This window comes from Mastigoproctus giganteus, chromosome 1, assembly GCF_048544385.1.
Source record: "Mastigoproctus giganteus isolate SK-2022 chromosome 1, ASM4854438v1, whole genome shotgun sequence".
NCBI lineage: Eukaryota > Metazoa > Arthropoda > Arachnida > Uropygi > Thelyphonidae > Mastigoproctus > Mastigoproctus giganteus.
Genome location: NC_143575.1, coordinates 270,265,051 through 270,280,260, shown reverse-complemented (window position 1 = coordinate 270,280,260; position 15,210 = coordinate 270,265,051). Strand labels below are relative to the sequence as shown.

Below are 15,210 nucleotides of genomic sequence, written 5' to 3'. Positions count from 1 at the left end.
AATGGATGTCAGATGAACTAATGAGATATATGGCAGAGAAGAAAAATGCATGAGATTACATATAAATTAATGGGTACCTGGAAGCCTATGATATATATAAGCTGGTCTGTAACCAAGTCACAAAGGAGATTAGGCAGGCAATGGCAGATTATGAGAAATCCTTGGCAAAGGATGCAAAGAAAAACAGCAAAGAGTTCTTTACCTATGTAAACTCTAGAAGGAAAGGGATGAATCAGATTGGTCCACTGGATATTGATGGTTCAACAGTTGAGGATCCTGCTCAGGTGGCTAACAAACTAAACGAGCATTTTGCATCTACATTCACACATGAGGAATTATTCAGGAAGAGGAATGCCAGAGGTGAAGTAAACTCTGGCAGTGAGCTAGATGATTTTGTAATAACTGAGAGGAAAGTGGAAGAGAAATTGTTGAGAGATAAACATAAAAAAGGCACCCAGAGTGGATGGGATCTATCCAGTTATATTAAAGAAGGCAGCAAAGGAAGTAAGCAAAGCCTTAGCCATAATTATGAGAGCTTCTTTGGACTCAGGGGAGGTACCCTTAGACTGGAAATGTGCAAATGTGACCCCAATTCACAAAGGAGCATCAAAGATTGACACAAGTAATTATAGACCTGTGAGTTTAACTTCTCACAGGTCTATAATTAATAATGTATACAGGTCATTAATTAATAATTAATGGAGGCACTGGTTAAAGAAGCACTGCAGGATCATCTACACAAGACTTCAGTTATAGCTTGGACACAGCATGGTTTTGTTAAGGGGAAGTCTTGCCGTACTAATTTTATGGATACTATGGTGCAGTCACAAAAGAACTGGATGCAGGGAATAACTTTGATATTATATACTTGGATCTTAGAAAGCCTTTTGATACTGTTCCATAGGGAAGACCGCTGCACAAATTGGAGCAGTGTGGCATTGGAGGCAAATTGCTGCTATGGATAAAGTGGTGGTTGACGGGGAGAAGGCAGAGAGTGGTAATCAATCGACACTGCTCATCATGGACTAATGTTATTAGTGGTGTCCCTCAGGGTTCAGTGTTGGGTCCATTGTCGTTTTCTGTACAGTAAACCCCCGCAAATAGCAGGGGTTACGTTCCTGAGAAATGCCGCGAATACCGAAAACACGAATACTGAGTTATGGCTCCCATAGTAATAAAGGGGTTCCGTTCCAAAGTATGAATTATATAAGAAAAACTAGTCTAAAATTTTGTCTATGTGTATATTATATGTACCTTCATAATATAACTATGTACCTAGTAAAATGCAAGCATATGGCATCGAAATGAAAATAAGAAACAATTTAATATTAAATGTAATATTTATTAGAAATTTCAAACAAATCTTTCAAACCAACATCTTTGTTAGCTAAAAAATTTATCCCGCCAGTCCTATCACCAGTTTCGCTAAAGTGTTGATAAAGGTGTTTTGCCTTTTCACGAATGATGAGTGAACTTAACGGAATTTTATTTTGAGTTCGGTCTTCTATCCACAGATTTAAAGGTTTTTTCAATTTTTTCTAACATCACGAGTTACAGAGCAAATTTTTGAAGCAGTTAGCGCGTTTTCACGGACACTATGGCAGATTTTTTCTTCTGTTTTTTGATTGATCGTACCGTTGACTCATTAATTTTATAATGTTTTGCCACTGAGGAGACACTTTTACCATTAGAAATTGTCTAATAACTCAATTTTATTGGCTAATGTCATCACCTTCTTTGATCTTTTCACATTTCCCTTGTTATTCGTAGCCATATTTTTGTATGGGTTAGAAAGAACTTGTCCACAATAAAGTCACTTTCTTCCGTTAACACGCTCGAAAAAGTCTGTTTTACACTGCAAAACGGTAGATTTATCAATTTTGTAAGCATATAAATTGATAAATTTATTCACTTTATAAGCATACAAATTAAAATCAAATGAGGAAACCTTCATGACAAGCACATAACACATACTGAACAAGGATTAGCGAGAAACATCCACGCTTGCGATTTTGTCACCCCCCCACCCACTGAGCGCTGTTTTGACCAGGAAAGATAATTTTAGCCACGCCCATGTTTTTTATGGCGGAAAATGTTCACTGCGGTTTAAAATTCAAATTTTTTTTAGGTTTCATTTTATATTAAATCAGCGACCGCGAATACAGATACCGCAAATAGCGGGGGTTTACTGTATTTATAAATGATATTGATGATGGTATATCAAGCTTAATGTCCAAGTTTGCAGATGATACGATGGTTGGCAGAGTTGTTAAGGACACTACTGACGCTATGCTGCTGCAACAGGATCTGGAAAGGTTTAGCAGATGGGCTGAGAGGTGGCAAATGAAGTTTAACATTGACAAATGTAAAGTACTACATATGGGAAACAGTAACCCCAGAGCAATGTATCAACCATTGACATTGGTAGAGAATGAAAAGGACCTGGCGGTAATTGTGCAGGCAGATATGAAGTTTTTTGAGCAATACAGACGGGCTGCAAGAGTAGCTCATGGTGTCTTGTCAATGATATACAGGAATTTTTCTAGCAGGAATAAGGATGTGATTATTCCCTTATATAAGGCAATGGTCAGACCACACCTTGAGTACTGTATACAGGTCTGGAGGCCTCATTTCAAGAAGGATGTAGAGCTGCTGGAACGAGTACAGAGAAGGGCAAAGTGAATGGAACAAAGGGCTGCTCTTACGAAGAAAGACCTAAGTTTTGCAAATTACGGTGTCTGGAGACTAGGTACCGGTGAGATGATCTGATAGTCTTATAAATCCTTGAATGGCTTGAGCATGCTGAATGCCGATGGCATTCTTCCTCTTGCTCAGAATAATCACCTGAGAGGGCATAAATTCAAATTGAGGAAAGACAGAGGTAGGATAGATGTGCGGAAATTTGCCTTTAGCCAGCGGGTAGTTGGTTGGTGGAACAGACTTCCATCCCTTGTTGTGGAAGTTGATAGCCTGAATAAATTTAAAGCTCAGCTGTACAGGTATTTCGAACTGACGGAGGGGTGAAATGGGAGTGGGTTTTTTTTTTTTTTTTTGGCTGATGCTGCATAAGCTTGTTTCTTGCATCATATGCCTCTACTAATGCTATTTGAATTATGCCTTCTCTTATATTTATAAGTACACCATTGCTATTCTTTAGTTTCAGTATCATTTGTCTTTCTGTATTACTGCTCATGGCTGCTGATTTAAGTCCTTTGTTTTCCTTTAAAGCTTGTTCTACTTTTCTTGTGCTAAATCTTCTTATGTCCTCTCTGTGTCTCTTTCTAATGGCTTTGCATAACTCAGTATACTCAATTTTATCCATTTCAGTGTTTATCTTGCTCTTCATTTGCCGTCTTCAGTTCATCATGACAAGTGTTTCTTGACTAATTTTTCTTCTTTGAATTTCTTTTTACCTATAGGTTTCTTGGGCTTTATCACTTTCAGAAAGTTGTAGTATTCCTCATCACTATCTTGGTTTTGAACAGTCTGCAGAAGCTCAAACTTGTTCTTAAGTTCCAGTGCATACTGCTTTCTCCTCTTCTGTTATCTCAAAGACCTTCATATTATTTACTCTAGTCTGTTTTTTCCTTTCTTTTCTTACATCTATATCGTGTGTATCTTACCAATCTGTGATCACTTCCAACATTTACCTTGTTCAGAACAATAACTTTATTCATGATATATCTTCTGTTGTTGAGGATGAAGTCGATTTCATTAGTTGTTAATCCAGTTGAGTTCTTTCATGTCCACTTTATGTTTTTCCTTTTCTTGATAAAAGTGTTCATTACTGACATTCCTCAAGATTCTGCAAATTCCACAAGTTTTTCACCTCTTTCGTTTCTTTCACCAATTCCAGAATTTCCTATAGCCCCCCTTTCTGCATTCTTTTGTCTCTTTCCAACCTTAGCATTGAAGTCCCCCATAATGATAGTGTAGTGAGGTTTCTGCTCATCTAGAAGACTCATTTTTGGTGTACATTTCTTCAACCTCATTATCATCATGGCTCGATGTTGGCGCATTAATCATTATAACCTTTAACTTGTACCTCTTAGAAATAGTGAGTAGTCTTGACACCATTGGTGATGTACTTTTGAATTCCAAAATGCTGTTTTTTATATCATTATGGACCAGAAAGTCAACTCCACCTTGCTCCTTTCATTGTTTTCATTGGTGTACAACAGATTTCCACTTGATAAACTTATAAGTGATTCATTTCTTCTTCTTGTTTTAGCCAGACCGATGATATTCCAATTCACATTTTCTAATTCCTTTTCCAGCTCTTATATCTTATCTTCACTGATAAGCGATTTTACATTGTAAGGCCAAGTTCAATTTCCATGCATGGCAGCCTGGTTGTACCCAGAGATTCTTAACACCCTCTTTGCTTTCACTCTGACCCTTTTGCTGCCATAAGAGGGGGAGTGAAAGCTGCTGGAGACTGAGGGCCATTTGTTTCATCGTGCTGTCATGTGCTGGAGGGTTTGGTCTTTTCCTCTTCACGCTAACCAGGCATCTTGAAGAGAACCACTCTACACGTTTGTTGCCAAAGTAATGTAACAGGGCTTACCATCGAGAAGGTGTGCATGAGTGGATTTTTAGGGAAGCAGACCAACTGGACTTCTCCTGAATCTTCTGAAATAGAAAGATATTGGATCCATTAGTGTTTTAGACTGAGTGTCTGATAACATACAGAATGCCTGTTTACCTCTGAGCCCCTTGTGTTTGGCATAAAGGTCTTTAAAATGAGCTTTCATCTTATGGGATGCCAACTGTTTTTTGTAATTGGGTATCCAGTTTTCTCTCTGACCACCCACTATGAGTGATAGTAGATGGCTCTCTGTCTTATAACTTCTCCATGAATGCTGGTGTTCCCCAAGGTTCAGTTCCTTCTCCCACTCTTTTCCTTTTGTACATTAATGGCATGCTTCAATTGACTGGAAATCCTATAAATAGTTTTGCTGAAGGTAGCACATTGCATTCCACCTTCCAGTCTGAGAAACCCTGCCCTGCACAAACAGCTTCAACATCTCAAATATTTACTACCAGTTCCTTAAATGCTGATCTCCAGGTAATTCTCCAGTGGGGAAAAGATAACTTAGTTAGTTAATTTCAATCCATCTAAAACTCAGTCCTACCTTATATCTTGCGAAAAAGGATACACAAGTTTTTATGCTTCCTTCAATGACACTCAGATTTCTAGACAAGATCACACTTCTCTATGAGGGATTATGCTGACTTCTAGTCTCTCTTGGTATAAGCATATCACAAATATTGCTTCCTCTCCATCTAAAAAAACTGGGTTTTCTTTTTCACTCTCGGCAGCATTACCTTTCTTCTAAACAGCCACTCACTCTGTACAAATACCAAATATGCCCTACCATGCCATTCTCTGTACTCATTCTAGCAACTCTATATCCTTCCTAAAATGAGGTCTCCATACCTGTACACAGTACTCAAAGTGTGGCCTGACCATTGCCTTATACAAAGAGATAATCACCTCTTTGTCTCTGCTAGCAAAATTCCTATCATTGACAAAACTCCGTGACCTACTCTGGCAGCCCATCTGCACTGCTTAGAAAACTTCATATCTGACTGCACAATTACCCTCAGGTCTTTTTAATTCTCCACTTCCCACCACACAGTTGGTACGTTTCTCTTGGGTTACTGCTACATATAGACATACATGCGGCCTCTGTAGCAGAGTGGTCAGGAGCGGGAGTGCAGTAGCACACGCTCTTTGAGTAGACCGGAGTTCAAGCCCCTGACTGCTGAATACGGTCGATCTGCCAACCCGCACTGGACCAGTGTGGCAGATTATGGTCCATTTCCCTCAGCATGAATTGTTGAGGAGGCTTCCATCCTGCAGTGGGTTGATAATGGCTGCACTTTACCTTTTTTTTTTTAAGAAGTACTTTGCATTTGTCAATAATTAGTATTATTAGTATTAATACTGGCAAATGATGCAAGAAGGCAAGTTTATACATCATCAGCCGGAAAAAAAAAAAAATCCCATTTCACCAATCCATCCTCTCCAATAGTTTGTCTAGTTCTTCCTTGAATTTATTCAATCTATCCACTTCTACAACAATGGATGGATGCTTGTTCCAGCAGTAATTTTCTTTCAACCACCCATTGGTTGAAAGAAAATTTCCACACATCTATTCTGCAACTATCCTTACTCAGTTTGAATTTATGCCTCTTTCTGCATAGTCTAAGCAAGAGGAAGAGTCCCATTAGCATTGTCTGCCAAAGCTGTTCAAAGCCTTAAACACCTCAATCAGATTAGCTTGCAGCTGCCTAGTCTCCAGATGCTGCTGTTCGCAGATCTCAAGCTTTTCTTGGTTAGAGCACCCAACTTATTCCCCCTCACTAATCTCATTGCCCTGCTCTGTACCTGTTCCAGTAGCTCTACATCCTTCCATCCTTGCCAGCATTCATACAGGTCTGGATGCCTGTATGAGTACTGGCAAAGGCAATGGTCAGGAGGACCATTGCCTTTGCCTTATACTTATGCTTAAAGGTAAGAAATGTAGTAGCAGGAAAAAAAAAAAACAACAACCAAACAATGGATTACTATTCTTCTAGAGGCAAACATGTCTCAGTAGTCAGCTGCAGAATCATTGGAATGCTGATTTTCTCTGTAAATTTTTTTGTAAACAATATCATTCCTCACCTTCCATCTTTTCATTTTCCATCTTTTTTTCCATTTTCCATCAACCATCTGTCCATCGCCTTAAACTCTTTGTGTAGTTTTTCAGCAAAATCATTAGCTTTTTGAAGAAGAATGCTATGATTGATTGTTGCAATAATGAGCTGGCCTGTTTGAACCAAACGAACAGAACTTAGTCTACTGCTTGGCATTTCCCTTTATGCTTCCTTTTTCTGGTTTCACTAATCACATTAGTGTTTAATGTGTGAAGAGATTTTAAACAAGGAAAGTGTAGTGCATTTTATTGATTTGAATTGGTTCTCTATAAAGCGGCTAATTCTAATAACCAGTGATCACTATAACTGGCATTTACTGTATGTATATATATATATATAATATCGGTGTTTAGATACACCATAGACACTCTTAAAAAAAAACTACAAAGTAGTTGTTATGGGCATCATTTGCTCTTTCTCATATTGTGCTCTGCCTTCACGACGAGTTGCCATGATACTGCACTACCTCAAATAAGTAACGCTTCACTAATAGAGAAGACTATTGTTACTTATTCTCAGTGAGTACCACCACCCAGACATGTTTCAAGGCTATTGGCCTATCATCAGTGGGTGGGCAGGTACCCTAGTATTGCAGACCTGACTACCCAGTTGTGAAGTTAATCACACAATATGAGAGATGCCAAAAGGTGTATAAGGTAATATTTAAAATAATTAAATGCACATGGCATAATACTTTAAGAGTTTAGTATCTATATAATATCGGTGTTTAGATACACCATAGACACTCTTAAAAAAAAAAAAAAAAAAACTACAAAGTAGTTGTTGTAGTTTTTTTTTTTTTTTTTTTAAACTACAATAAAACTACAAAGAGCAAATGATACCCACAACAACTACTTTGTAGTTTTTTTTTTTTAAGAGTGTCTATGGTGTATCTAAACACCGATATTATATAGATACTAAACTCTTAAAGTATTATGCCATGTGCATTTAATTATTTTAAATATTATCTTATACACCTTTTGGCATCTCTCATATTGTGCGATCAGCTTCACAACTGGGTCGTCATGTCTGCAATACTAGGGTACCTGCCCACCCACTGATGATAATCCAATAGCCTTGAAACATGTCTGGGTGGTGGTACTCACTGAGAATAAGTAACAATAGTCTTCTCTATTAGTGAAGCGTTACTTATTTGAGGTAGTGCAGTATCATGGCAACTCGTCGTGAAGGCAGAGCACAATATGAGAAAGAGCAAATGATGCCCACAACAACTACTTTGTAGTTTTTTTTTAAGAGTGTCTATGGTGTATCTAAACACCGATATTATATAGATACTAAACTCTTAAAGTATTATGCCATGTGCATTTAATTATTTAAAAAAAAAATGTATGTATATAGTAATTACCATACATATGTAATTTGCAATACAGTACTAAATTAGCATTAGCATTAGTAGAGGCATTTGATGCAAGAAAGCAAGCTTATGCAGCATCAGCCAAAAAAAAAAAAAATAATAAATAAATAAATAAAAAATACCCACTTCCACTTCACCCCTCTGTTCGTTCGAAATACCTGTCCAGCTGAGCCTTAAACTTATTTAGGCTATCAACTTCCACGACAAGGGATGGAATTCGGTTCCACCAACCAACCACCTGCTGGCTAAAGGCAAATTTCCTCACCTCTATCCTACATCTGTCTTTCCTCAATTTGAATTTATGCCCTCTCAGGTGATTATTCTGAGCAAGAGGAAGAATCCCATCAGCATTGAGCATGCTCAAACCATTCAAGGCTTTATACTCCTCTGTCAGATCACCTCGCTGGTGCCTAGTCTCCAGACATTGTAATTTGCAAAACTTAAGCCTTTCTTCGTAAGAGCACCCCTTTGTTCCATTCACTAATCTTGTTGCCCTTCTCTGTACTCGTTCCAGCATCTCTACATCCTTCTTGAAATGAGCGCTCCAGACCAGTATACAGTACTCTAGGTGTGGCCTGACCATTGCCTTATACAAGCGAATAATCACCTCCTTATCCCTGCTAGAAAAATTCCTATATATCATTAACAATACACCATGAGCTACTCTTGCAGCCTGTCTGCACTGCTCAGAAAACTTCATATCTGCCTGCACAACCACCCCCAGGTCCCTTTCATTCTCTACCACTGTCAGTGTAGTACCACAGAGTTGATACGTTGCTCTGGCGTTGCTGTTTCCCATGTGTAGTACTTTACATTTGTCAATGTTAAACTTCATTTGCCACCTCTCAGCCCATCTGCTCAACCTTTCCAGATCCTGTTGCAGCAGCATAGTATCAGTAGTGTCCTTGACAACCCTGCCTACCTTTGTATCGTCTGCAAACTTCGACAATAAGCTTGATATACCATCATCAATATCATTTATGAATACAGAAAACAATAATGGACCCAACACTGAGCCCTGAGGGACTCCACTAATAACATTAGTCCACGATGAGCAGTGTCCATTGATTACCACTCTCTGTCTTCTCCCACTCAACCACCCCTTTATCCATAGCAGCAATTTGCCTCCAATGTCACACTGCTCCAATTTGTGTAGCAGTCTTCCATGTGCGACAGTATCAAAAGCCTTTCTAAGACCCAAGTATATAATATCAAAGTTATTCCCTGCATCGAGTTCCTTTGTGACTGCATCATAGTATCCAATCAAATTGGTCAGGCAAGGCTTCCCCTTAACAAAACCATGCTGTCTGAGCTATAACTGAAGTCTTGTCTAGATGATCCTGCAGTGCTTCTTTAATCAGTGCCTCCATTAATTTTCCTGGAACAGAAGTTAAACTCACAGGTCTATAATTGCTTGTGTCAGCCTTTGATCCTCCTTTGTGAATTGGGGTCACATTTGTACATCTCCAGTCTGTGGGTACCTCCCCTGAGTCCAAGGACGCTCTCATAATTATGGCTAAATTGCTTACTTCCTCTGCTGCATCCTTTAATATAACTGGATAGATCCCATCCACCCCGGGTGCCTTTCTTGTGTTTATCTTCAACAATTTCTCCTCCACTTTACTCTCAGTTATTACATGATTCTCTAGCTTACTGCTAGAGTTGAATACACCTCTGGCTTTCCCCTCACTGAATAACTCCTCATGTGTGAATGTCGATGCAAAATATTCATTTAGTTTGTTAGCTACCTGAGCAGGATCATCAACAGTTGACCCATCGATATCAAGTGGACCAATCTGATTCATCCCCTTCCTTCTAGAGTTTACATAAGTAAAGAACTCTTTGCTGTTTTTCTTCGCATCCCTTGCCAAGGATCTCTCGTAATCTGCCTTCGCCTGCCTAACCTCCTTTGTAACTTGGTTACAGATCAACTTGTATCTATCATGGGCGTCTGTGTCACGTGTTAATTTGTACGTATCCCATGCATTTTTCTTCTCTGCCATATGCCTCATTAGTTCATCTGACATCCATTTAGGCCTAAACCTTGAACAATATTTCTTAGTTGGTATGTAAAGCCTAGTAGCTTCCAAGATAAGTTCTTTGAATGCTTCCCATTTTGAATTTGCTGTTGGCAATATCATCAGTTGATCCCACTGTATAGAATTTAAATACTGTCTCAGTCCATTGTAGTCTCCTTTCCGAAAGCAATACCCCTTCCCTTTACCCCTAATGGTAGTTACCTCTTTGAGTAACTCCCACTTCAGCACACTGTGATCACTGCACCTAGTGGTTCATTTATCTGCAGATTCTTAATGCATGAAGAATCACTGCTGATAATCAAATCAAGAGTATTACTCCCTCTAGTTGCCTCCCGAACATGCTGATGTAGAAAACAATCATCCAATAAATCCACAAAAGCCTTGCTACTGTGTGAGTGACCAGCCCCCAAATTCCAGTCAATATCTGGGAAATTAAAATCCCCCATTATATAAGACTCTCTGATTTACTGGCCCACTCTATTTCTCCGAACAGTTTCTTATTATACTCATGAGAGTCATTAGGCCTATAGCACACTCCTACTCTCAATTTTGATCTCCCAATGCTTATGTCACACCAAACTGACTCGACACTGCACTGTCCAGCGATGTCGACTGGCTTCACTTCCTTGGATTTTGTGTTTTTTAACTAATAGCATAACCCCTCCTCCCTTCCTATCCTGTCTATCCTTTCTGTAGACATTGTACTCCCCAAATTCCAGTTCTGCATTCCTTATATCTGTGTTACACCACGCCTCTGAAATCCCCACAATATCTGCCTTTGATGTTTTGAGCAATACCTCAAATTCATCAAATTTATTTACTAAACTCCTAGCATTGGTGTACACGCAAGTATACATGCACCTGTTCTTTTTCTTAGCTACCCTAACACAACCCATGTGTTTACTTGTACCCCAATGATTCCCAGCAGTCTCTGAAATATCCTGCATCTTATTTTCCAGGCTGCGGCTCATTCCAATAGAAGCAGTGCAAGAATCACTTTCACCTCTGCCAGTGGCTACTGTTGATCTATTAGTCCTTGTATCCCCCCAATCTAGCAGTTTTCCGACCCACCTAACACTGCCTCGATAGCATCAGCAAACATTCTTGCACCCTTTCTATTTAAGTGTATCCCATCCCTGTAGAAGCAGTCTCTCCTGTTAACAAGTACAGACCAGGCTGAAAAAAATTCTACCCCTTGAGCCCTGCACAATCTTTCCAGGGCCGAATTGATTGACAGGGCTCTCATCATATACTCCCTCCTATCGTGTCTGGGCAGAATTGCAGACACTTTCAATTTCAACCGTAATTCACGGCTTTTTTTCATCAGTGACCTGTTGAAATGTTCAGAGTCACTTGTTCAGATTACGAACCTAAGGGGGCATAAATTCTAATTAAGAAAAGACAGATGTAGAATAGATGTGCGGAAATTTGCCTTTAGCCAGCGGGTGGTTAATTGCTGGAACAAACTTCCATCTGTTAAATAAATATAAGGAGGAACTGGACAGGCATTTAGAGGGAATGGTGTGATTTTTTTTTTTTTTTTTGGCTGATGATGCTTAAGCTCATACACTTGCTTTCTTGCATCACATGCCACTACTACTACTAATGACCACTGCATATCCCCGGAGCAATATGGCCTCAGTTGCTAATACTCCTTAAAAAATAAAACCCAAATAGCCTAGTCTCCAAACACTTTAATTTGCAAAACTTAATCAAATATCAGTTCCATCAGCATTTTCACCTCCCAAATTGGAAGCTCTACTTAGCTACTTATTTTAATCTGTGACAAACCTAAGAGATTGAATTTTAATCTGTGACAAACTTAAGAGATGACTACTACTTATATCATGATAGAGATATCATGTGATTGGAATGCACTCTTCTTGACTTCATTTCTGCTTAGGATTCAGTTTACATTGAGGAATTTGGCATTAAGGAACCATTAAACAGTAATGATCGTAATGTACCAATGTGGATGACATCTAAACAGATTATTAACAGAAAAAAGTTTTAATTTTTCCAAGAGAAAATAATGCTTCTTTAAAATGAGAATGTAAAGTTCTTAAATATTTGTTATTCTTTTTTATAGCTTAAGTCAACTGATTTGTACTCATGGTGGGCTAAATGTGTTTCATTTCTAAAGGCTAAAGGTAAACAGAAAAATTGTTATGTTTTAAATATACGTTTTTCTTCTATACACCATTTGGCTGTTCACTTAGGTGAAATGCATTATTCACATTTCAACATATGTTTACTGATAGAGCTCACCTGAGCTTATGAGATGTTATAAAACAGCTTTGAACTTATTCAATTTAAAAAGCTATTTGCAACTTAAGACACAAATAGCATTATCCATGGTACTGTCTAAGTTCAACATAAGCCCAAGCCTCAGTGCTGAGTATCTGGCACTCAGTCTTCAATGAGAGTAGAGTCTCTTCAATATCAAAATTGAATTTTGATTTTATTGCCATTTAGTTTTAAAACATCATTGCTCCAATCTGATTTTAAGTTTTGATAAATTTTTGCCAGTTTGGAAGTCTTGGTGAATTTTGTTATTCTTCCTGGATTTCAGTTCAGAATTTAACTTTTGAGACTTCTGTAGAGCTCCATCAGAATTTTCAGTGGTTCTAATAAAATGTGGTCTACCACTTCAAGGATAGTCTAGAATCCTTGAAGTACTCTCATTAGTATTATGATTAGTATTAGCCATACAGTGCAAGGAAGCCACAGGCTTTTGCTGCACTTCTTTTAATTGTTTGGTAAATTTTTGGTTGTGGTAATTAGTTTGGCCATTCTCTATCAATATCACTGCCAGCTTTGGAGAAAAGCTTTAGTGTTGTTTCAGTTTTTTTTATTTATATAATTGCTGCATCTTTCACAAATTTTAAAAAGTTTCTGAAACAACAACAGCAAAAAAGGGACTCTGAATGAATAATTCAATTACAGCTTTAAAAGTGTAACATAGTTTATGACACTGTATATACTTGAAATTTTGATATATGTACTTGAAAAATTTTCCAATTTTTATTTATGATGATACCAATATATACATAGCAATAGCTGAGTAATTTCTTAGGATGAGAATATTTAAATATTGAGTGGCCATTTGCAAATTTCATGTTAATTAATTCAAGAAAGGGATAAAATGTTACAATACCATTTTTAAAGCCAGTGCACAAATGTTGCATAACAGATTTTTCATTAAATGTGACCTGAACTGTTTATTTTTTCTTAAAATGTGTATGTATTTTAATATATATAATACAAATGTGGTATAAAAGATATTTTGTTAAGTGATTGGAGGTTGTGGAGTCAATGCTACAAAATGTTTCAGGGGAGAGGACTGGACTGCTCAAAGAAAAAAGCTGCATAATTTGTGAATGCCCTAATGACAGTGTTAAAAAGGGTGAATAGGCCTACTTTACAAGGCCTTTCAGATAAACCAATAAAGATTAAAATTTAATAATTTATTTTTAATTTATTTATATTTAAAATTTTTTAATCTCAAAAAGTTTGATAGGATTCAAATCATAATGATTTTAAATGTTAAGGAGAGTGATGGAAACTGGGGGTGGTGAGTACAAACTTGGAATCTAAGATTTTCAGGTAGACTTTAGGAGAAATCTACCCCACCCTGCAAAACGGGAAAAGGAGGCATGCAAAGCATTCTTGCTAAATTGACAATCAATCAATTGTGCCCAACCTAATGATAATGAAAACTAATATATTTTATGCAAGCTAAGCAATTTGTAAACTTGTTAAATTCCAATAACACTCTGAACAGATTTGGCACTATAAATTGTCAGTGATCAACTGATAAATGTTATTGTTATACCGTTTCACAGAATATCAGAATACTTGTTATTTTTATTTCTTTTGTATGCAAAATAAATGGATAATAAAAATATTTTCGAAATGTATATACTTGATAAATGACTTTTTTTCCCCCTCTCTAACAGAGAAACCTAGGCTTCCAGAGAACTATCAGCAACAGACATGGGAGAAATTACAGGAAGCTGTATTAGCAATTCAGACTTCCAGACCAATAAGCACATCTCAAGAGGAACTTTACCAAGCTGTGGAGAATCTTTGTTCGCACAAAATGGCAGCACAGCTATATGATAGCCTGAGGGTTCTCTGTGAACAGCATGTGAAGTCAAATGTTGACCAGTTTTTAAAATATCCTTCAGTTTGACTCAAATTGTTTATATTTTTTATAAACTATAAAAATTGTATATTTTCATTTCAGATCATATTAATGACTTTGCCAAATAATAGTTTTATAGTTAGTTCATTGATTGGAGAATATATAGTAATAGTATTTGCCATGTAGTGCAAGGAAGCCATAGGTTTTTGCTGCACTGGCAAAAAACACACAAACCCAACAAAGTATATAAGAAAATACAAATTATATGTTTACTCCTCATACAGGTAATTATCCAGTTGGCCTTTAAATTTGTTCAAACTATCAGCCTCAACTACCTGTGAAGGTAAATTATTCTGACAATCAGCAACTCGCTGGCTAAAAGAAAACTTCCTACAATCTAATCTAAACCTCAAATCATGTAATTGGAATTTATAGCACCTAGTTCTGGAATTCTTTATAACAGTGAAAATTCCACCTTTATTCATTTTACTAATCCCTCTCAGAGCCTTATAAACCTATCAGGTTACCTCTGAGGTGAGTGGTTGTCAGGCTCTGTAGCCCACATAATTGGAGTCTTTCCTTGTATGGTCGTCCTTTTTGCCGATCTCACCATTTGAGATGCTCATCTTTGGATCCTTCCGAGAAGCTCGGTATCTTTTTTCTGATGGAGTCTCCATACTTAAACACAATATTCCAAATGTGGTCTTACAATTGCCTTATACAGTAGAATTATGATCTCCCTACCTCTGGCGCCTCCGTAGCCAGGTGGGAAGGAGCAGCAGTGCGTAGCACATGCTTCTTGATTAGACCGGGGTTCGAGCCCGTCACCACCAAATACGGGGGATGTGGAAAGGTCAGGGAATGACCACCGCATATCCCGGAGCAATATGGCCTTAGTTGCTAATGCTCCTAAAAACCAAATAACAAACAAACTCCCTACCTCT

At 37.8% G+C, this 15,210-nt stretch overlaps 1 protein-coding gene across 1 annotated transcript in view; it reads left to right on the top strand.

The window, feature by feature from the left end:
* Nucleotides 1–15,210, top strand: part of Cul4 (cullin 4) — a 252,454-nt gene that overhangs the window by 33,921 nt on the left and 203,323 nt on the right. Inside the window, exon 2 of the mRNA XM_090386353.1 lies at nt 14,079–14,289. Within this exon, the coding sequence (XP_090242479.1) occupies nt 14,079–14,289 (211 nt within the window). The remainder of the gene's footprint in view (nt 1–14,078; nt 14,290–15,210) is intronic.